General features: G+C 40.5%; 1 protein-coding gene across 11 annotated transcripts in view; it reads right to left on the bottom strand.

The window, feature by feature from the left end:
• kif1aa (kinesin family member 1Aa) overlaps positions 1–23,709 on the bottom strand; it is a 49,168-nt gene extending 25,459 nt beyond the window's left edge. For 5 of the 11 annotated variants that reach the window (XM_063891664.1, XM_063891662.1, XM_063891661.1 and 2 more), the window contains exons 1-21: positions 23,376–23,709; positions 21,134–21,301; positions 13,804–13,877; positions 13,470–13,652; positions 13,315–13,380; positions 13,043–13,221; positions 12,106–12,217; positions 11,760–11,837; positions 11,546–11,611; positions 11,444–11,461; positions 10,961–11,039; positions 10,804–10,882; positions 9,820–9,962; positions 8,716–8,754; positions 6,796–6,998; positions 5,152–5,231; positions 4,915–4,990; positions 4,243–4,322; positions 3,514–3,620; positions 3,334–3,414; positions 150–330 (exon numbers count right to left, since the gene is read on the bottom strand). In XM_063891664.1, coding sequence (XP_063747734.1) covers positions 150–330; positions 3,334–3,414; positions 3,514–3,620; positions 4,243–4,322; positions 4,915–4,990; positions 5,152–5,231; positions 6,796–6,998; positions 8,716–8,754; positions 9,820–9,962; positions 10,804–10,882; positions 10,961–11,039; positions 11,444–11,461; positions 11,546–11,611; positions 11,760–11,837; positions 12,106–12,217; positions 13,043–13,221; positions 13,315–13,380; positions 13,470–13,652; positions 13,804–13,877; positions 21,134–21,239 — 2,030 coding nt within the window. In that variant the 5' untranslated portion in view covers positions 21,240–21,301; positions 23,376–23,709. The remainder of the gene's footprint in view (positions 1–149; positions 331–3,333; positions 3,415–3,513; positions 3,621–4,242; positions 4,323–4,914; positions 4,991–5,151; positions 5,232–6,795; positions 6,999–8,715; positions 8,755–9,819; positions 9,963–10,803; positions 10,883–10,960; positions 11,040–11,443; positions 11,462–11,545; positions 11,612–11,759; positions 11,838–12,105; positions 12,218–13,042; positions 13,222–13,314; positions 13,381–13,469; positions 13,653–13,803; positions 13,878–21,133; positions 21,302–23,375) is intronic. The other 6 variants (XM_063891667.1, XM_063891668.1, XM_063891669.1 and 3 more) reach the window with 2 other exon arrangements.
• Positions 23,710–24,086: the final 377 nt, after the last annotated feature.

Raw genomic sequence — 24,086 nt, forward strand, 5'->3', positions numbered from 1 at the left:
TTACCAGGAATATTCCTCCATTTCTTTCCTTTTTTCTTGCTTTCTTATCAGTTCCTGTCTACAATATGGTGGCAAGAAACTTTTATACTATGCCAAATGCCTTTCATAAAACATTCATTTGAAATATCTCAGTATTTCTCCCAAAGTACCTCTGTTCCATTTCCTGTTTCATGTCGATGCCCTGTTTGTCCAGCAGTTCCCTCTGAGCGAAAGCCCAGTCCACCGGCTCAGCGGGGGTCTCTGCACATGGAGTTTTCTCCCTCTCAGCCCTGGCCTGCTCAGGGTGGTTGAACCGGAACACATGGCTCTTCCCCAGGATGATGCGATTTCCTTTTGGGGAAAAAAAACAAAAAAGTACATATACTGTAGAACAGCGGTAACCAACAAGTCGATTGCGATCGACTGGTCGATCTTCAAAGCCTTCACTGTCGATCCCTAGCATTTTCACATTTTCTAAATAAAATAAAAATGTTCATGCTCTGGTTGGTTGGTTGTTTTAACAAGCTTTTTAGACCTAGCTCTGGCTTGTTGATTGAATCACGCATAGGTCATTTTACAAACTCCAATTGGTTATTTGATATGCTGAGGTCTATGCTGAGGCTGCATGCAATTGTGGGCGGGGTTAAAAAAAATCAGATCCTAACGGACATCTTGAGAAAGTAGTAACTTTAAATTGTGCCAAGTTCTGCCAACCTTAACAGTTAATATCGATATGGCTGAGGGCCCGGCAAAAACGAAATCAAACACGTATTATTTCCACCCGGAATGGGAGCATGAATTTCTTTTCACATCAGCAAAAGAGAAGACTATATGCCTCATATGCCAACAGGCGGTAGCCTTGCCAAAACGTGGCAACCTGGAGCGCCATCATGCTAGCACCCATGCTAAATTCAAAGACTCATATCCACTCAACAGCGCATTAAGATCAAAAAGAATTGATGAACTGAAAAGAGGACTAAAAGCACAGCAGTCGCTTTTCATCGCGCTACAGCAAAGAGCAAGGCAGCTACAGAAACGTCCTTCCTAGTTAGTCATATTTTGGCTAAGCACAAAAAACATTTACGGATGGTGAGTTGATCAAAGAAGCAATGAGCGTTACAGCTGACGTCTTGTTTGCTGATTTTAAAAACAAAGAAGACATAAAAGCAAGGATAGGAAGTGTACCACTTGGTGCACCAACTGTAGCCAGACGAGTAGAGTCATTGTCCGAAGATGTATCCCAGCAAGTATTGAAAGACTTATCTTTCTCGGAATACTTTTCAATTCAATTTGACGAGTCTACCGACGCCACAGACACAGCCCAGCTAAGTGTGTTTGTCCGAATGGTTTTCACGGATTTTACTGTCAAGGAGGACTTTCTGGCCCTTATCCAATTGAAAGACAGAACCAGGGGTGAGGACGTGTACAAGGCATTCAAGGACTTTGTGCGTGAGTACAAGATTCCCATTCATAAAATAGTGTCCTTCACAACCGATGGGGCACCGGCGATGATCGATGTTCGTTCAGGATTCGTCGCGTTGTGCAGAAAAGACCCAGACTTTCCACCATTTGTAAACTATCACTGTGTGATACATCAACAGGCATTGGCAGCTAAAGCAATTGACATGTCACATGCAATGAATGTTGTTGTTAGAATAGTCAATTCAATTCGCGCAAAAGCGCTTCAGCACCGTCTATTTAAGTCTTTATTGGACGAACTCGACTCTGCATATGGAGATTTGATCCTTCATGCAGATGTAAGGTGGCTCAGTCGGGGCAAGGTGCTCCAGCATTTTCTGGATTTGCTGCCAGAGATCATCAGTTTTCTGAAGTCGAGGAACAGGAGTATGAGCAGCTGTCCGACGATACTTGGTTATTGGACTTGGGGTTCCTTACCGATCTGACCGCAAAACTCAATGACCTTAATCGAGAATTGCAAGGGAGAGACCGAGAGCTTGGTCACATGATTAGCGCAGTGGAGGCATTCAAAGTGAAGCTCAGTTTGTGGACCACTCAGTTAAGACAGGCGAGGCTGACACACTTCCCAAATCTTGAAAAGGTGTCACAAAACCTCACAGACAAAACCGCTTTTCATCCTGAACAATTCTGCGCCCATTTGTACAAACTGACATCAGAATTTGGCACTCGATTTGTGGAGGTACAAGACATGGGGCAAGTAGTTGGTTTTGTATCAAACCCTTTCCTCAGCATTGACATTGAACAGCTGTCAGTTAAAATGCAGGAGGTGTTACATTACTTATGGACCTTGAGAAGGAGATTATTGAAATGCAAAGCGACATTGAATTTAAGGCCAGAGCAAGAGACCAGGACATTTGGTCTCTCGTGAGTAGAGAGAGGTATCCACTGATTGTGTCATGCCGCTTAAACTGAAGGCCTACTTTGGCTCCACATAAATATGTGAAATGGCCTTTTCACAAATGAAAATAATAAAATCCAAGTACAGAACTGGTATGACTGACGCACATCTAACTGACTGCCTCAGACTGGCAATCACTAACTATCAACCAGATTTCAAAGGACTTACAGATAATGTGCAGTCACAGCAGTCTCATTAAAGTCAGGCTGATAGAGCAACTTGAGCATTGACAGATATTGTGCATTGAACAGAGAAACTTAAATATGGAGTGTGTTCATTAAACTGGAGGCTAATATCTGTAAATGTGAATATTATTAATTGAACTGAGAAACTAAATATTGCGCCTTGAGCAGATACTGTGAATAGTTTGTATTGAGCAGATACTGTGAATAGTTTGTATTGAGCAGATACTGTGAATAGTTTGTATTGAGCAGATACTGTGAATAGTTTGTATTGAGCAGATACTGTGAATAGTTTGTATTGAGCAGATACTGTGAATAGTTTGTATTGAGCAGATAACTGTGCATAACTGTGTTTTTCTTTGTGTGTATGTATGCACGTACATTCAGCCTGTTGTAACAGAAATTGATTGCAAAAATAAATATGAGATGAACAGTCTTACTCCTAAGTGGGTTTTTTGGAAGATATCGGATTGATAGATCTCAGTTTACAATTTGGAATAAAAAGTGATCTTGGGCTTGAAAGGTTGGTTACCACTGCTGTAGAACATACCACTTACATATTGCTTCTAGTAACCATGCGAAAGCAATGCAGTTTTTATTTGTTTAAAACAGAATAAAGTTTAGTCCCATTTAGAGCATGGGGTAGTGGTGCTCTTATGCCTCTTGTGAGCAAAATGAGTATTAAAAATCACCCTAACAAAATTATTTGTTTACCAGAGTATTTTTAGACCAGACAAAAAGAGAACTATCAGCTGCTCTAAGGACTTCCGTAGTATCATGTGAGGGCTTACTGACCTGATTTGAGGACAGTGGGCTCGGTCATTCTCTTTCCGTTGACATAAGTCTCAGCTCCTTCACATGGCTCCAGGACAACCGCTGTTGGGAACAGGGAGGGCAATATGAGGCTTCACTTCCTGTCTGTCAATATTAAACTCTGCTGTACACAGCCCGTGAATGCAATATAACATGGCTCACTCTCTCCCATTGAACCAGTAGAACTGGTGAAGGTGCAGTGCTCATCCTTGATGAAGTGTCCGCTGAGGACTATATCCTGACGACTGTTGGCGTCTACACGACCTACCCTAAAACAAAAAGGGAGACATGATGTCAGAGAAAACGATAAGATACTGAACATGCATTTAAAGGTCAACTGGATCATACTCTACCATGTTTTGGATCTGACAACACTATGGTAAGGACTTCACAGAGAAGTCAAAACATTTGTTTTCCTTTTGCTAGATCTGGTCTTTTTGTGTCTCACCAAGTCTCACTCGAGAGGAAGTCTTGTTGTGAAATCTCACGAAAACGTACGACCTCATCAACGTCCATTCGTCATCCATCAGCTATCATCATTAAGCTCTGATATTACAAATATTTTAGTGAACACTCAGCTACGCTTTCTGTACTCTAACATAGCAAACTCTTCCCTCTCTCCATCTCTCCATCAGGTCTCCTCTGTTAACCTAAGACCTGGCTAGACCAAATGACAAACAGAACAGATCATTTGAAAGGTAGTCGGTGCCAAAACTAGCACTTCAAGGGGATGTTCATTGACAGTGCACAATACCCAATAGGACTACAAGGCAGCCGGTTTCACATCTGACAGCTATAAAGAGTCCAGGTTGAAAAATGCAAAACCTGTCTCCTTCAAGGACTTAATCTGGACTTCAGCAATGAATGAACATTCGTCCATCAGTATCCAACCTGGTGATCCCGTCTTTAATGTAGTACAGCAGGCACTCAGACATCAGAGGATCCTCGTTTAGATTCACCAGATGAGGCGTCTGTTGAGGAACAAAGCATAATTAACTCATATCATTTACATAGATCATTCATTACCCATATGTTATACAATATAACATATGGGTAACATCAGAGAGCTGAAAGGCAATCTTTCCTAGTAACCAACAGCAAACACTCAGAGATAGTTAAAGCATGCACAGCTTCACAGCAGGTGTGTTTCTTGTAGTCTGCTGCTGTGGGGCTGCAGGCAAACAGCCATAAATCGCTGAAATGGGGACACTATCATTATCTTTCCCCTGTGTTTACACTCATTGCTGTCTTGAGCGCAGAGGGAGTGTTTGCAGTGAGCAATGAAGGAGATCTCATATAACACTTAATGAAAAAGAAAAACCCTCGACTGATCTGCATGGGAGAGGCTTTAGTTGAAGGGAGGTAGCACTCAGAGAAGGAGGCAGCTTTAAACACTTCACAGCTACAAACCTCGTTGGGGGAAAACAGCCCGACTGTGTCGATAAACACAGGCTGGGGCCTACTAGGGTTATCCGATGGCTTTGGGGTAAATAAACAAGCATTTCAATAAATCGTTTCAATGGTTATCACAGAGGGCTTCACAGAGGTCTCATGTCTGCTTACCTTCTTAGGAGAAAACACCCCCACTGTCCCTCCGTCTTCTCGCATTGCCACACCCATTTCAGCCAGCAAGGCCTCTCTGTGGATGAACATCAGACTCATTATACCAAGAGGTTAAGATACCTTATTTACCAACATACAGTATGCTACAGTATATTGCTTAATACTCCATAGGTAGCTACAACCTCAGCCCAAGGAGAAAGAAAGGCACAATTAAAGAGTGATATTGTTGTGTATTACCTTTCCATTCTGATGGCCTCCGTTCGGCGAAGTTTCTCCTCCCAGGTCTCATTGAGTTCAGCAATGATTTTCTCTGTTTCCTGACATTTTAAAACACATAGTTAAAGCAAGTCTTTCATAACAGCTTTAGTGTTCTATTTGTTTATTTTTCACAAAAAATCCCTTGAAATCATGAAATGCTTTAAGATCTATTGGTTGTCGATAAACTTTCAAGATCATTGATTAGCCATGGTCAGGATAGATGTGGGCGCCGTAGTTTATCATGAAGCCATCCCACATACAGTGTAGAGCTGCTAGAACTAATGCTCACCATGGCACCAAACCCTTGAATCTTAAAAAAGCCCTTTATATAATTTACTTCCTGTTTGAGTAATGTTTCATAAAAATCACAGTGAGAATACTTCTGCCTCCCATAATGCCATCCCTCTACTATTTATTCACTAATAAGGGTAACAGATCATCAACCACAACGTTGGAGTCTCAAATCTCCCTGAACTTGGAAACTTGAAATTTGTGCTACAATGTGGAAAAATCCAGTAAAACCTACGATGGAAGTGTGAGTTTTAGCACACACAAACTGTTCTCCTGACTATGTCCTTCTGGGCATATGCAAATAAACATGTATATTTAAAGCTTTTGTAAAGTACACTCAACAATATTGCCTTTTTCCAATAAAAAAAATAACATTAAAAAAAAAGTTTCCTAAAATAGTCGCCTTGACTTAAAGGTCCCCTATTATGCAAAATGGAATTTTTGCTGTCTTTTATACATAAATATGTAATATATGTGTCCCCGGTGTGTAAGGAGACTCACAAAGTGTCAAAAATTACAACCCTCTCACTTTCCTCCTTACCCACATATCGGAAATGTGGGCTGGCTTTACATTGAACTCCTGGCAACATAACGCCCACGTGACACGTCTCAACCTATTGTCCCCATATACAGTCGTGAGCTGAATCCCCCCCCCCCAGCTGTGTGTGTGTGTGTTCAGCAGGATGTCTGCAGGAGGGACTTAGAGTTGTTGTATATAATACATATACTGTCTCTGTTGTAGTGGTAAACACTGAGAAGTGTTTCAGAAATAATGCTGGATGTGGTTTGGAACATAATATGACGTTTAATCACGGCAGCGTTTAGCTGAGTTTCTCCTGGTAGAAAACTCTCTTCAGAGAGATCATGACGCTCCAAAGGGGCGTGGCCAGCAGCTCCAAAGGGGCGTGGCCAGCAGCAGCTCCAAAGGGGCGTGGCCAGCAGCAGCTAGTTCATTTAAAGCTACAGTCACAGAATCAGCACTTCAGGAACAGGGCTGAAATAGAGGGGGATGAGGCATGCTACAATAGGTGATCTGTTTGGTATTTTGAGCAAAACACTTCATAGATATGTTTTGTATAGATATGGCCCTACATTATATTGTTTAAATATAGCATAATAGAAGACCTTTAACATGACTTTAACATTGTTGGTTGCAGTCATAAGATTTGTGGACAATAGCAAAAACACAGAATCCAGAGAAAGTAATGAGTAAAAGACATTAACCAAAATGTATCTTCTTATGATCTGACCATATGTAGCTGCTCCCTGCAGTACAGGCACACTGTGAAGATGCAGAGTTAATAAAAAGCAGAAAGTATTGTCTGTGTTCACCTTCAGCCTCTCGATGGCCTCCTCGCTCCCCGGGCTGAACATGATGCGGTCGTGCAGACTGGCGATGGATCCGGCCCGGCTGGACAGGACTGAGAGAGACGGAGAGGGACTCATCCCCGTCATGGCATTGGTCACTGTGGAGAAATCATCCCTTTGATTCACAGCTTGGCCATTATAGTTATTGTTCTTGTGATCGGATAGGTCTGGCGGGGTGTGTACAGGAAGTGGGGTTGGGGTAATCAATAGGAATAGGAGTAAAGTAATAGAGAAATGCAAACATAAAAGGAAAACAGGAGAAGGAGAGATAGGAAAGAAAAAGAAAGAAGAGATGTGGCTTGAAAAAAGTCTAACCCACAGAGAGAACATTAAATTGCTAGTGTGCAAGCGAGAGCAGATACAACAGAAAGCCACGCGCGGGGGGGGGACGATAAGAGATGCAACAAGGAGGCCATCCAGCCATGACCCAAAAAAAAGCAGCGATTACACAAAACCATCAAGCAGAGCGTTACAGGCAGGAAGTAATTCAAATGAAAAAAAGTTTAAAATGTTTACTTGCTCTTGGAGAAAAACAACATCTCCTTTAAGGAATCACATTGCTCTGACCCAATCAAGCTAAAATAAAATGAGTCATGGAATATAAAATATATTAGCTGGGCAGCCCCATGCACAGACACAATGACTCATTTGTAATAGGGTCTCATTTCCTGCAGAGAACGTGGGGAAGCCAGAACTCTAAATTAAGATAAGTATCTAAAAGAAGCAAGATGCATGTCATACTCAGTGTGCCTCTCTGAAATGATCAAATGTCAAACAAATGACTGAAAGCAGAAATCCATTTCTCTGGCAGAGGATCAGACACGATGGTAAGCTTATTTTGATCACTGTGAAACATTTATTTTAATTTGTATTTAATAAAGATAGTCTACCAACACAGCTCACTCCGCATCATATTTCCTGTTTTCTGTTCAGTGTGTTATTGTTGTGGCACCTTGAAGGCCTATGAAAGATTCTACAAAAAATATCAACCCTGCAGCTGCTGCTATGGCAACACAGAGACATAAATTCAGAAAGTGTATCACAGCCATCCATCTGGACAGGCTGTTGCTCGCCAAGATGGATCACATAATATCGCCTTCGCAGTGCAGTTAATAAAGTTGCATAATATAGGAAGACTGTAAAAATGAACGGCATCAAATGAGATGATGGCCTCGCGAGATCCAACATTATGTCAGTGATTACACTCTGTGACTAAGGCTGCAGCATCATCTACAAAAGCCCACAGGAGGCGATAGAGTCAGACCCGCCCTGCCAGGGAGATTTCTCCATCAGGGAAATCATAGATAGAGATTAAATATTCCTCATTGTCCATAAACTTGCATATAATTGCTCTGCGATGTTTGATTAAGCTCTGTCCCACAAAGCCACAGCAACCAAGCAATACAGAGATCGATACAGCATCATGACATGGCATATTTAAGGTAAGAGCCAAAAAATCCCCCTCAAAGCGGGACTGGGCTATGTATATGACATTAACATTAGTATTTCCCTGAAACTCGCCTAGGGAAATTGTGATTGATTCGCAGCAAACACACGGTTCTGTTGCGTTGACGCTTTTGATTGGCTCGCCCTTCCATCGGCGCTTGAAAAGTTGAACTTTTCTCAACTTCCACCGCGAGCAACGCAGGCAAAGCGAAACGATGGAACCACAATGCAGTTCGGCGAAGCTTGACGTCACCCCATTCAAAGTGAATGGGAAGGTGCGTCAAGCGTCAACGCAATGGAACCATGTGTTCGCTGCGTCCGTCGTGCTGCTGCAGGTAACACAGACACTGTAATGTTTGCTGTCACATTAAGCGCTGGTGATGCTGAGCTGCCAGAAGAGCAAAAGCAAAAGCCAGAAAACCAAAGCAGGAAACACACATTTCAAACCCTCTATGTCAGCACCAGACGCTCGGTACGCTGGGAGAAGAGAAGAGGAAGAGGGACAGAGAGGAAGAGAAAAACAGACAGCGTGACACCTTAAAGAATGATCATGGATTGAAATATTCTCTTTTAGCTGCTGGGGAACAAAATGTGTTCTAATGTAAACTTATATCTCTTTTATTTTCCGGGCAGAAATCACACCTCAAAAATAGCTGGATACATTTTCCCTAATGCACCTAAAGAGCATCTTTCCATTAGCCCCTCTGTGTTAACGCCCACAATTTCAAAGTTGCCACCTCTAAAAGACCTTCATACACATTCTAATGTTAGCTGGACTGAGGAACAAGCTCCAGAAGATCACACTTATAACGAGGGCACCCCTATTCTCCCATATAAAACATAATGGGAACCTGAAAGATGTTCCCCAGCTCTGAATTCACTTAATATGACATGGGCTATAGTGGGAACTCATTACAGAGGTTTTGTGTTCCCCTCGGGGCCTTTCATTTAGTATTCCAACAATGTGGCTTAATGCTACCTCAACTGAAACTAGACTAGTACACTCACACTTCACCTCTGTCTTCTAACTGATTTTAAAACATGACATCATGTTATAAATGTATATATAACATAATGAATTTACATGAAATAAAAAGCTTCAAAACTAATGAAATGATATCTATTGGTGTTGTTGTTTTATACAGCTGTTTTAGGGCCTTGTGGATGGATAACAAACATTAACAGAACATTGAGCTGGGGAACATAGAACCCTGGAGCAAAGATCACCCGGTAACCCTGCCCAGACTATTTCCTGTCCTGCCTGTTTTTGGTCACAACATGAGCGTAAACTGCATCTTGTAAATTCTGGTCTCACTGCAGTCCTTCTCCATGACTCTACATTGTTTGTTCTGCACTGGCTCTTTGTTTGTTCAGTATTTAATCTGAAGCCATCAAGAAAGAATAAACTGTGGCGCTTGTGAGGGAGCTTTGTGCGCTGAGATGCGAATCACAGAGCATCATTGAGAACAGTTTGCATCTTAACAAAGGTGAAATTAGAGATAGCAGTAATGATCATTTAAACCAATAAATGATCTCTCTTACTGTCGATGATGTCCCCCAGGCCCTGGGAGCAGAGGAGGTCTTTCAGACGGGACACCTCCTCCTTCAGCTCGCGCACCAGTCGGTTGTTGGGGTCCTCGTTGATCACAGCGTTGCAGCGAATCTGTTTGGCTCGGTCTGCATATCTGCGGAAATAAGGGAGGGACCATTGAGCATGTGACACAGGTGTTGGATCAAACTAAAGCACACACACACACACACACACACACACACACACACCAGGGTTATTTTTGTCAACTAAAAACTAAACGGAAAAAAATGATGTCTGGTTCGTTTTTTAGCTATAATATATCACTACCGAAAAAATTAGACCATTCCATCGGCTCAAGTGACGTGAAAGCACACCAATTTAACAGACTTGACAATCCAGGAGAGGGCGCTATGCTGCAATTACTTCACAATTATTCCCTATTATTTTACACATGTATTGTAGAATGATATAACATGAAATTATTGACATCATGTTGTGGAACAAATGCCATTCAGCTCAGGTCTAATATGAATCCACTGCAGTCGTTTTCTTCTGAGCGTGTCGGTGAGAAAGGACTCAAGTCGATTCCGAAATAAAAGATTTGAACATCATGCCTTCAAGGTTCTTTTTGTATTGTATATTGGATTTGGTATATGTAGTTACATTATGCTGACTAAAATATGATGTATGAAATTGAAACCAATCGCAAAAACAATTAACTAACATTTAATTGAAAAGACAAAACAAAAACTCAACTAAAAATCGAAGTACTCTTATTAGACTTACAGCTTGTTATAATAATATACCCTTACATAACAAATTCCCATCCATATCACACATCCACAGGTCCTGCAACTCCTACCCATGACGGGTGTTTGATGTGTGAAACTGATGCATGGGAACGTGTTACGCAACACCTCCTGTCACTGGCTCAGTGTCCTTCAAAGCCACATTCAGCAGCTGAGTGGGGGAGAAACAGACGCTAGAGAAACTACCTGAGTGTGCTGAGGGTCTCGTCATAATTGATGTCAGCCGGACTCAGGGCAGCAACCATGGCAGTACGAGAATTCCCCCCTGACAAGGTGAAGATACACACTTTAGTCTCAGTTTAGAAATAACATCATGAAGAGCAAATAAATAATGTGATCATACCCAAATTTTCTCTCAGTAGCCAGGTCAAAACGGAGTCTCGGTAGGGGATGTGGTTCTCCACTTTCTTCTTCTTTTTGTTCTGTTTATTCAAATAAAACACAAAATGAACATCAATATATTTATTGGTATCAATATCAAACCCTGAGGCGAGAGAGGGAACTATAGTGATCTATTAAAGTCTGAGCTGAAAACGTTCTCCTATGAGTTTATAACTGGAGAGCAGGTGAAACAAATCATTTCCAGGAGACTCTTTTGTCTTTGTTGTTGTAATACTTATATGTGCCACAATAGCTTGAAATCACCCCGGTAAATAAGATTAAAACATATAAAAAAAAACGTTATTCTCACTTTTTCCTAAGTCAACACCAAAGAGATTTTTTTATTACACCTAAACATTCAATCACCAGATTAATTTTATTCTGAAATTGCTCTAATAAATGAACTTCTCTTACTAAATTCTTTAAATAGAAAAAACGGACTTACCTTGTTTGACCCAGAGTCCTAAAAAGAAGTAAACAGTACAATTAAAACAGTTATAAAAACAGCTTTATCCTATATTGTAAAATGCTCAGATATAATACATACCACTTCTGCCAAAGCAGAGATGACTTTCCCCAGTGTAGTGAGAGATTTATTGATGTTTGCTCCTTCCTGTGATGAAAGAGCAGAGAATAATATTCATGAATGTAAATATACTGATAAACTGCTTTAATATGGATTTAGCCATAGTGCAAGGAAATGTAGTAATGTGTGTTTCTGTGTTTTAATATCTGAAATGCATTTCGTTCAAACATGTCACCTTAAGCCTGGTCCCTTTGGCTCCAGTAGAGTCGGCCCTCTCACTGCCAGCCAAATCCACCAGACTGATTTTGCTGACCTGCAACAGAGCATGCAATAAAAAGACTCCAATAAATAAACTCCAACACAATATCTGACAACAAAAAAGCTATAGCTCGTCTTTATTCCAGAGACGGCTCTCATTAACAAAACATCTGTTGCCTTATCGTTTACAGTATGACCTTCATGCTATTATTGATTTCCAATTTACGACAAGATTTAAATCAGAGTCATCCATCAGGTCACAGATAAGCAAAGGCTGCGGCTGAATGTTAAATAAATCCTGAGGGGATGTGATAAAGGTGTACCTTCTCAGTGGTGTTATCAGTGTCAGCATCGAGGCGTTTCTGAGTGAATATGATGTTAAAGACGGCATGAGAGCGGCTGCTTGTCTCGTTCATGTTGGTGGCAGCCACGGTCCTGCACACACAGTCAAGACATTTCATCAGTTTGTGCAGCAAGCATTTGTTCATTTGTGCAGAAAGAGAATGTGACTCTTACAAGGGCACACCAAATTACAAGTACTGCTAACTATCATGTAGGTCCGACAAACATATCAAAGACACAGAATTGAAAGTACAGATATGTAGAATAATCAGCTCAAACATTGCACTACTTTATAGACTGGGCTCATTTTGTACTATTTTGTTTTGTTTTAATTAATTATCTTTATTTTATTATTTTGTCTTATGTCCTTTTATAATATGCTGCATGGTGGGAGGAGCTCGGGACCTAAGAACTACTTTGCATTTGATAATAAAAACCCTTGAACCAATTGAACCAAAGCAATTGGTTATGAGCAGTTATGTCATGTACACAGGCAAGAGCATGCAGGAAGAAAGCACACAGATACACCCGGGAGCCTGGAAGTGGATCATTTTAATTTACACGATAAATGTACTCCACCTCAGCCCAAATGTCTTTGTTATTTGTGATGTTGGATGTATGCCTTGAAAAAGGAACAGATAGGGCCTAAATCAAAAATAGATATATTTCCTCTGACCTGTACTTCTAGTCATCAAGTACATTGTTTTAGAGATATTCTGTGTTTAAAAAACGTTTCTATAAAACAGCAATGTTTCTATCCAGAAATCATGAGTGCTATTTGGTTCCATTATATTAAAGGGAAGGCGAACATATCTCAGCAAATCACAAATCAGCAAAACGTAAAGAATAATAAATAGCTCTACAGGTAAGAAGAAACACAGCGAGTGAAGTGACTGAATGAAAACACAGCTGTGTCACCTGGCCTTGTTGCCGGAGTCCATGAGGTCCTGGATGTCGTTGTAGGAGGTGACAGCCAGCTTGGACAGATCCTCCACATAGGGCCCCATCAGAGGATGTTCTCGCACTCGCAGGTTTCCTTTGTTCTTGGGGTTCAGTAAGTCCCGCACACGTTCACAGTAGATTTCCATGTAGCTTACCTGTTCAGATTCATATTATTAGATCAAACATTGGTCAGCACAGACAGCCTTCCTGTATCTGCTTTATGGCATTAGCTTTAGTCAAACGCTTACCTCCACAGAATATGACATGCTATTGTCTCCATTGTCATTGAACTTAGTGAAAAGATCTTCACACAGCTGGAAGGAGAAGAGAAGGAATGTATTACCAACTAACATCTGAGACATTTCAAATCAGGACTTCTGAAGTAATCCCAGTGAGTGTGTACCAGGGGAATGATTCCTTGCTGGTCCTTGACGTCCTGCTTCCCCATCATGGTGTAGGACTTGCCAGCACCTGTCTGCCCGTAAGCAAAGATGCAGACGTTGTATCCCTCGAACGCGTGCAGCAACATTTCCTCTCCGATGTCTTTGTACACTTGCACCTGGGAGGCATAATTGATGTCCTCTGGCTGTGGAGAGAGATCAATATTCAGCCACTAACATCTTTAACTTTCTCATAAACCTGACAGACCTGACATATGGTGATTCACTGTGATGCAAATGTGTCTTTGTCAGAGTGTCTGTGCAACATTTGCACTGTGGGGTTGCAGGAAGAGTTACCGAGGTATGGGACCAGTAGGAGTAATCAAAGTTGAAGCTCTTGTTGTCTTTGGCCTGCTTCGGGTTGACGATGGCTGAAAGACAGGACAAGGAACACGAGTTACATGTGAAACTGAATCTGTTGTGCTAGCAGAAGCACTGGGCACCTCCTATTTCTTTACCAGCAGTCTCTTACTGTTTGGGCCTTTACACTGAAGCATTGGGACTGAGAAACACATCGTCACCCACTGTAGGTGTAGCACGGACTGAAATACATCCAGTAATATCAGCATGAGCTCATTATGTTCATGTACTGCATATTTGAATACCACAAAATACCATCAATTCTCAATTTTTATGAAAACCTGTTAATATAACAGTTAATGCAATAATTATTGAATACATCAGTAGGAATAAGAATCTACAAAATACTTGTGAATGTATGTGAGCATTTGATCTGAAATGTTGTCATACTAATTCCACTCTAAACATGAATGGATATCCTTCCTTCTTTTACATGTCAAAGTAGGCCTGATGGCGGTGCTGGATTAGAGGCCAAGTTGTCAGCTGCCAGGTTTCCCTCTCTACCCATGGCCATTTCAGGCCTGCTCAGACTCAGCATGTCAGGCTCTGTTGGTCTTCAACAGCTTCAGTGAGAAGTCGTCCTCAGCTCTGAGCTGCAGTCCATCAGACACAGCTGTCCCCTGTGAGCCTTAAGAAGTGTTCGACTTCAGTCAGTCTTATTAAATCCTTTTAGGATAGACTGTCAGAGAGGTGCTGATATCATAATTCTCGGTGAGGCACAGTTTTCTGATCATCATGAGATGAATCAGCCATTCAACCCTCAATGTTACACTCAAACAGGAAAACAATAGATTGTACATTATTAACTTTCACTCACCATAATTATTATCATTATTGTTATTATTGATATAAGATGGTCAGTACTTTTTTTTCTTTTATCACAGAGAATCTGATACTATTTTCTGGTAGATTTACATCTCCTAGACAATGATCACTGTGATCAAATCTCTCCCTGCTGATTCAGTTTCTGACCTGACTTTATATAAGATACAGCCACGGAAAAATTGAAGAGACCACTCCAATTTTTTCTGCAATCTTTATCTCTACATGTATGGCAGCCATTCCAGTGTCTGCAAAAATAAACATTTAACTCAAAAGACATACCTATAAAAAATAAAACAAGGGAAACTGATAATGCTATTTTTTTTCCGGGGCAGTGTGTCTGCTCTGTAACCCTTAAAAAAGTGCTCCTTCACTTTAAGTTTCATTCACTTTACATGAATTCACTCCAGTTTTTGTTCTGTTTTGTTATGACACATTTTTCTTCTCGACTACAACTAGATTTCGTTGGCAATCCTGTGTCGCAGTATGACGATAAATGATATTCATAAAGAAAATACAGCCAGTGTAATGAGCCCACTGTGTGTTCATTCATTCTAATAATTGAATTACAGTTTACATAGTTTACTTACAAAAATACATGATCCAATATAAGTGGTTATTTCTACATGTAACTATCATACTCAAGTCATGAAATCCAGTTTTTTTCATATGAATATCACAGCAGATGGTAGTGTGCCCACACAGGAAGAATGTATCTGCTGTGGTCTGGTGATGCCAGCTCTAAAAAGCTCCTCCTGCTCCCAGTGCTCCAGACACCATTTTCTCTGCTAATGCACAGGCGCTCGATAAAAGAGGAAAGGCCCAGGGCTCTCAAGTACTCTCCCATGTTACTGTACACACTGTTATTTCCTTTCTACACATTCACTGTGTTTGCAACTATGAAATATAGGCCAGTGTGACGGCTCAGGTTTCCGGTTTCAGGCCTATGATAGAAAGATGAGGCCTCCTTTACCTTGCATGATGTGAGCAGGTAGCTTGGAGAACAGCCTATGATAGAAAGATGAGGCCTCCTTTACCGTGCATGATGTGAGCAGGTAGCTTGGAGAACAGCCACATGTGAACACAGATGTACTACAGTTTACTCACTGTGCCCTCTTCCATAATGTTTTGAATTCTACACTTCTAATTGTAATTAAATACATGACGTTAGATTCTAACCACAGCCACCAAATCTATTAGCTAGAAATGTTTTCCATTCTGCTCATTTCCCCTGCAGTCTCCTGCCACAAATGCTCTTTACTGTAATGTGTTGTGACATTAGACATCACTGCAAAATTCAGTTAGATCTAATAATCTCTTAGAATTGAAAGAACAGCGAACATCTTACAAGCTATTAATCCCTCCATCGTGTTGATGGTCCCCCTTGTTACCTGTTCCAATTACAGAGCCAGACTGCTCACAATCTATTACTTCTGTTTTAATACTACATGTCTGATACGTAGACTAACACACATCCCCTCCATTACTGATGAAAACCTGGTGTTTGAAGACACTCTGTAAAAAGCCTCTATAGATGTGCGTATATACTGGATGTATCTCACACAGCCTGAATGAATGAAGGTCCTTCAAGGTCTCGAGCTGCCACGTGGTGAAGACAGCAAAGAAATTGATTGGGTCTCTTGGTAAATAATGCTGACCTCGTTCTATTAGATCTGGCTTCTATAAGAGAATAAAGATGTCAAACCCATCTTTATCCCAGATGCAGTAAGACATCCCTTCATTGCTTACTCATCTCTGATTGCGGTATAATTCATCCAACACGAGCCCCCTCCCAGAACTCCAGCACCGGAAAGCGAAGCGCTTCGCTCTCAGAGAAGGTAATTGCTTTAGAGTGGCAGTGCTGGGCAGAATGTATGAGTGAGACGTGGGAAAGGGCTTCCTTTTATATTTGCACTCAGTGGCCTTGCTGACGCTCTCAGCGGTCACAGCCTGCGTGTCACAGCTATCTCCACCTGAGGCCACTTTGAGCACACAGCACATCTCCCACACCGTCTTCTCTTTTTAAACAATGGAAATGTTGACTTTAAAGCCAGGTCTAGAAGTTGTGTAATCAGACGGGATTCAAATTCAACCTTTCCAAAGGTGTGCTCACAGGAATCCTATATGTACTATTGTATAAGCATTTTCTTTGTACAGACTGATTTGTGTTAGTGACGGCAGACCACTGATGCTCATGTTCAGAGTTAGGGTTATAGATTTACAGCACACAAATCACCACTTCCCAAAAAGGGAAAAAATGAGTCAAACATTTTTTATATTAGTTATGTAAATGTTTCTAATTTTATGAGCCACAATTTGAATTGAATACTAAAATGTAATCCATCCAAAAAGGAATAGACTATGTAGAATCAATGGAAACATGCTTTAATGTTGTTAAGTGAAGTGTGTGGAATGGCAGAATGCGTCAGCCACTTAGCATGATATTATGACCTCACTGAAAACAGACACACATACTTCACACTGGTTCACTAACAGAGTATCCGGCAGTCTGTAGTTTTGCTTATAATTCTTACCAGTCAATAGTTGGTGGGGTTGCCATTACATTTTATATAATTTTTCAAATAACATGCCAAATATTTATTTGAACATTTACTATCTAAAAAAGGCAGAAAAACTGAATTTTCCACATTCCTTGTTGACACGGTAAAGTCTCGATTTTTCCAACAAATAGTGCAAAATGCTTAAATTATTAATTGTAATAAGATACATGAAAATAATAACATAGGCACATATTAAGATTTGTAAATCTGGTAACTGATATTTGCTATAAAAAGGCTTTTAATTATTTGAGGATCACAAGTGTTTTCTATATGTTCATACAACATTTGTGCATTCTTTTTTTTATTGTAATGAAATTTTAAAAATACATATATATCTTCTATATATTTGAATGTATGTATTCCAAAGTGTGTGCACTCTATTTTCAGCAGGTGGGATTAGTATATTGGTGTGAATGCACGAGATTCACTTCAGGTTCTTTAATGTGCACATTAATTACAAAGAAGCAGTCACTGGCAATCCAAATCTGACACCTCAGTTTCCCTCAAACAGTTAAAAATGTGTTTTTTACTAAACCATTCTTCTGCTCGTCTCTATAACAGTCAGTGAGGACCAGGTCCTTGATCCTAATTCAATTAGTGATTATGTGCCGCAGTTTAATTGGAGCTATTATACATCATATTTGCAGCATCCTGTAAAGGCACATCCCATGTGTTCTTCATGAGTGTGAGCGTGATGCTGCTCAGACTCTTACGGGTGACCTGTCGCGGTCAATAGGAGGAAATGTGGCTGTGTCAGCAGGTCTGGCAGAGGGGATGTGAACCCACTGACAGAGACTGGAGCAGAGCCACGGAGAGGCTATATTCAGCAGCACTGTCTGCTCTGCTGATTTATGCTGGTATTTTATCCAGGTTTATAAAGCCAAAGTCTTTAAGACGACAAGACGCACTGTCTATGCAAAAAATATCCTCATAGAGTAGTATACATTATGCTAATTTTGCATAGGAATTCAAAGAAAAAGTATGAATCAACAGAATTTTCCAAAATTAAATGAGATTTTTGTGAGAGAAAGAGAGTCAGTCCATGAATGATATTTCATACTTGTTGTTTTTCTTGATATAAATTTTAATCTATCCACAGACTATACCGTATGCAAGCAAAAGCCCTTTGAAGAGAGGCCTATTTTTCTGCAGGTCTGTCCCTGCATCTTAATTAAGCCAGCGTGGGAGGGAAGATGTCTCACACAACCAGATTACTGCCATTCTCTGTTTTGTGGGAACCGGGGTATTGACTCATTCTTAAGAGACAGAGAGCACAAAGCAGAGAGAGAGACGCCCACAGAAAAACCCACTCCTTCTTCTTCTATGTTTCCTAGGCACAGACTACTAAAAGACAAGGGGGCATTTATACCCTGCCTCTGTACCCCCTCCAGACACTGCATCCAATGGGCTCTTTCACGACATCAGTCTGTTCACAGCCTCCAGCCTGCAGCCCACATCCAGAGCCATTGACTCAGTTTGGAAGACAATCTGCTCTGCTGAAAGACCTGCAGCTCACTGAAAGCAGCTTTGTGCTCCTTGTGGGTCGGATCAACACCAAGTTCTCTGGTACTGTTCACATATTAGGAAACTCAGTTTTGGATTTCAAGGTAGACTATTTAAACAGACGTGTGGTCAGGCCTAATTACATCTGTTCAATCCGACCCACTTTTGTTTATAAAGTGATCAATATGGGGGTTTCTCTTTAGTTATTCAAAGTATTCCCTTTAATCTCATTTACCCTAAAACTAACTGCAATTTACCTTGTACCAATTAGTACCACCTTGTAGAGGTGTTTTAATATGTGGGGAATATAAGTCAACAGTCCTGAGACCTGAAGAGGTTTGCACATTTCTGTGTTACGCAATGTTTCTTAAATCTTTATCTCTACATGTCCAGTGTCTGTAGAATTCCAACACAGAGAAAAACAAAAAAACATTTATCTCAAAGACATGTCTATAAATAATAAAACAAGAGAAAATGATAATGCTGAAGTGGTCTCTTGATTTTTTCCGGGGATATGTTATTATAATCATTTCTGATTTGACTATTAATTAGATCAGCCAAACGTATTTTTCTAAAAAGTGCAAGAAGCAACCAAGTACAAAGTATTTATTTTGCATTCAACTTGGATTAGTTGCCAAAATGCTTTACATCTCCTGCTGTGCTTTGACAACCCACCCGACTGGGTCAACAGTAGAATTAGCATCAGTACACAGAACAGCATTGTGTTGGGTCCAGGAGTTCTCCCAACAAACACTATTAAAGAATAGGATAGTGAACTTTAAAAATAATGATTAAAAAACAAGCAAACACCAAACTGATCATCATGCTGGCATGACAGTGGCATTCACTGAAATTCAAGCCAAAATTCAAATTGATAGAAAGAATCTAAAGGGACATCTCCAAAGACAATCCTTTGGTGTCCTCACTGTAAAGACAGTCTCTCTGGATTACAGTGATCCCATTTCACACTGCTGGCAGCAAAATACTCATCATCTGATTTCCACTGAAATCCTGGAGGACTGTGTGTAAATCAGAACCAATAATTGAAGATTGAAAGTATTTGGTCTAAAAGGAAGCTACTGTACGTCACAAAAAGCAATGAATCACACAGTTAGAATAGTAGGCCCAAAAAAACTCCCCAGCTGGATGTCTAGTCACCCATGACATGAGGAAGGAGGGGGGGGGGGCGGCTAAATTAGGCCAAATGGTAAATATTTCAGGAAGCCTCATCCATTATTGACTAACGGCTTTACCTTCCTAAGCAGACTCCATATCGAGTATCCTTCCAGTCTCCTCTCAACCAGAGTCCTCACTCTGCACTAAATAACCCAAGGAATGTGGGCTGCTCTCAACTTTATACTTAAAGAAATACAACATATGGCCACCAAAACAGATGGAGGCTTTGCAGGAGAGGATATTGCAGCTATGCAAGAACACAAGTGTTGATCTGGGTTATTTTATTCTAAATGTATCTGCCATCTGAACTGAATATCTCTATTAGTTGCAACTTCATAAGATGTTGAAAGGGTTGAATAAGGAGCTTTTTTTTATCTGGCTTAATCTGGCCACAAATAACAGACTTTGCCCTAAATAAATATCAGGTCAGATATGCAGAGGATTATGTCACCTACAGCACGACGTCCAAGAGATTTACTGTGAAAGGGATTTCATTTGATAACTGCTCTACTGCGAGTAATTACAAAGTTATCTATCTTGCATAAAAGCTCAAAAGATGACATTTCTGTATAGATACATGCAAGTTAAGACTGCAACAAACTAATATTTTAACTATAGATTAATCTGCCAAATATTCAGTGGATCAATGGTTTGATATGTCAATGTCAGACATTATATTTCAGTTCAAAACTAAAATGATTCACTTCAGTATGACATTAAACAGAGAAAAGCATACATTTCCAAATGCAAGCATTTAATGCCAATTTCGAATAACAAAGTAGTTTAAGGATTAATCAACAATTATTTAAAAAGATGCCAATTACTTTTTCTGTTGATCGAATAATCGATTAATGAAATATTTGTTGCATCCAGTGTATGTCGGTCATCAATTCTTAATATATTTCCTGCTCAAATCATGTCTTGGAATAGGTCTTGCTTGTTCACACTGCACAGTTGTTAATGACTCAATTAAAAAAGAAATGTATCTTTTCAGTAATCCCCTTGTGCCAGGGGGTCAGAGGTAAAGGTCAGCAGTAGGTCAGAAAGGCGTGCAGCAGGGCCTTCTGTTGGAGAAGGTTACAGCCTGGTGCCATCTGCAGACCTTCCCTTCTGATGCAGTGTGAAGCAACTGTTCTTGCATTCTATATTTAGTTCAAATTAAAGCCATTACTATAATGAAATGGTACATATATCAGAATACTTACTGGTGGTGTTCCCTGACATCTGAATGATGCATTTGCTATCTTTTCCGATTTCCCTTGAATTGAAGGGGCGGACACGCACCGCCACCTTCACAGAGGCCCCTGCCATGGTGCTTTCTGCCTAACACCTTAGGGTGCCTTCTCTAGTGCCCAGGTGTCAGGACTGCAGGTCTGTAAAAAAAAGCAGATAGTAAATATAAATGTATACAATGATTACTTGTATCTGTGTGTATCAGTTCATATGCAAATGTAGGTAAAGGATTTGACATAAACGAAATAAAAAAAGGAAGAAAAAATGTTGATGGATTATTGGCTAATGTTTACAAAAGACAGACTTTCAGTAGGCAGCTAACGGTAGTATTGATTTACTTTCACCAGTTTGATTATTATATTACAAGTATAGTAAATCAAAATAGATGTATTTTATTGTATGCATGACACTTACAGTATGCATGGTTTTAAAGTTAAGATGTGATAAAAAACAAAATGACCCATGTTCAGAACTTTTTTCTCAGTATGCAAATATTTAAGAAACTAAAACGATAGCCCTCCCCTCATTGTTTCCCCTTATTCCTGGCCCTTATCTCCTGTAAACATGACATGCTACAACAGCCTTCTTCCAACAAGAAATTAGTCATATTTTTTTATGTAAAAATACAGAGGACTTTTTAAGAGTAGAACATTACAACTTATGGTTGACGTGAGGAGCACAATAGAGAGGGCAGGGCGGTGTGGCTGTAACATGAAAAGACCATGCATGGTCAGCTACAGCCGAGGGAGATGGCTAATAAAGCTCGCAGTAACAAAAGAAGTGCAGCAGCAGCTAAATGTCAGGCTACTTCTCTGGATGACAATGGCTCTGAAACCAGCCACAAATCCAGGCTCTGGCTCTCTGCAGCAGTTAGGATTCAACCCGTAATACTGTCTTGTAAAGACTGAATATGAACATTAAATCACTGTGTGACTTCAGAGGGTGGTGTCACATCCATCTATTGCGGGGGACCATGACTCATCATCTGCAGCGATCAAATTACAATCGTTTAATGTTTTCATCAATAAGATGTAAGAGGGAGCAATATGATACAATTAGCTTTCACTGCATGCCTCAGGTGCAAATGGTTAAAAGTTACTATCACGTATAGCACATCAATAAGTAAAGTGTATCACTTTCACTTAAATACGCCCAAGATTTATGATATTGTTGGTTGTTGCACAAATATATAAAGACTTTTCGTACCTGGTTAGTACATGCTTTGTGACTCATATGTCCGTCATCATAATTGTAAATTTGCTGTGTCACCCTGCTTCCTGTTACACCCTTTTCTCCTGGCCCCAAACAGATTAATTTGGGAGATGTACGCAGAGTGAAACAATGGGAAAAACAGTATTTAGCGCTATTGCGTTCTGAGGTCAAATTAAGATTAATAACCCAAAAAGACAGATAGAATATAAAAGATCTGTCATATAATTCAGAATACTTCTTATATGTGAAATGAGAGAATGAAGATCCAATTCAGATGCTTAATGTGTACGTGTGCTCACCAATTGCAACATAATATATTTCGTCGCAAAAAACACATAATGCAAATTCTTAAAATGATAATCTGTTTTCCTCCATCATACTGTCACTGTGATGCTCAGACCATCAGCTGATGATGCAGCTCAGCTGGGCGGCCACCATCTTCCCGCGACAAAGGCTCATGTAATTTAATGTATCATACCACATTGGTGTGTGTTTAAACATAACAACAAACAATTTGACCTTGTCACCCACCTAAAAAAGGAAAGATTTATCTGGTAGCTTTTAGGCATGACCGCAGGTTAACGCTAGTTTAGGGCCCATAGGCTTTTAGGTTGGGCTCAAACTGACCCTTCACTGCTGTCCTGACTTTTCCTAAAAAATATTTATTGCGTCATCTTCAGAGCTTATGATATAGGCTAGCATCTCCTCAATCATAGCTGAAGGTACATCTCGTCATTACCTTTGCACAATGACAGAGCATATTTTCCTGTTAACCTGCTCACAGAAATAAAATACATTTTAAAAAACAGTACACACTATAAAATAATATCATGTTCTGTGTGACAGTCCTTCTGTCCTATCTTCTCCGACACTGACAGACTCCTCAATGGCCGCACCCTATGCTCATCTCTTCCCAGGAGATTTAACATCAAGTAAATAGAGACTCTCTCGTTAAAATTGCATTACCGGCGGGACAATGGAAACATGAAAAAGGTAACCTACCTACGCAGTGCCGGAATCGTTTCCCTCCCGTGTAGAGACTGTTTGTCAGGGGTCGTTTGTCTTGTTTAGCACAGAGGCTGCTTCCACCTCCGCCGGTGTCCTCCAGCTCTGCCTGCCGCTAGCAGGCTCTCTTCCCCATGAACACCGAGTCACTGAGGTTACCACTGACGATGTCTTGGACCGGCGAAACCACCCTGCTCCGCCCTGCCGTGTCAGTACGGTACTCAGAAAGGTACGGAAGGTGACGGGTCGGTTGATTGGATGTTCGGCCGCTCCTTCACACTCCCAACGGTCAAAATGACCCTATTGTCTGCCTGCCTGTGTAAGGATGCTGGAGCTCCACTGAGCCGGTGACATCACCACGGAGGGAGGTAACAGCATCAATGCAGCAGCGGGAGAGAGAGAGGTGGGAGTAGAGAAGGGGAGGGGAGGAGAGAGGAGGGGAATGGGATGCTGGGAGCAAGATAAGTCTCCTGCTGAAACATTAGCAGTGTTGTAAGGTAAGTACATTTACTCGAGTACTGTACCTGAGTATTATCAAGGTAGGCCTACTTGTAACTTTCTTGAGTATTAACAAATTACGCTACTTTATAATATTACTCCACTACATGTTGCAGGCAAATGTTGTGCTTTTTACCCAATTATATTTATTTTACATATTTAGACTTTGCAGATTTAAGTTAATACAAAATGTAAATAGGCACATACATT

The sequence above is a fragment of the Eleginops maclovinus genome, chromosome 9 (genome assembly GCF_036324505.1).
Source record: "Eleginops maclovinus isolate JMC-PN-2008 ecotype Puerto Natales chromosome 9, JC_Emac_rtc_rv5, whole genome shotgun sequence".
Classification (NCBI taxonomy): Eukaryota; Metazoa; Chordata; class Actinopteri; order Perciformes; family Eleginopidae; genus Eleginops; species Eleginops maclovinus.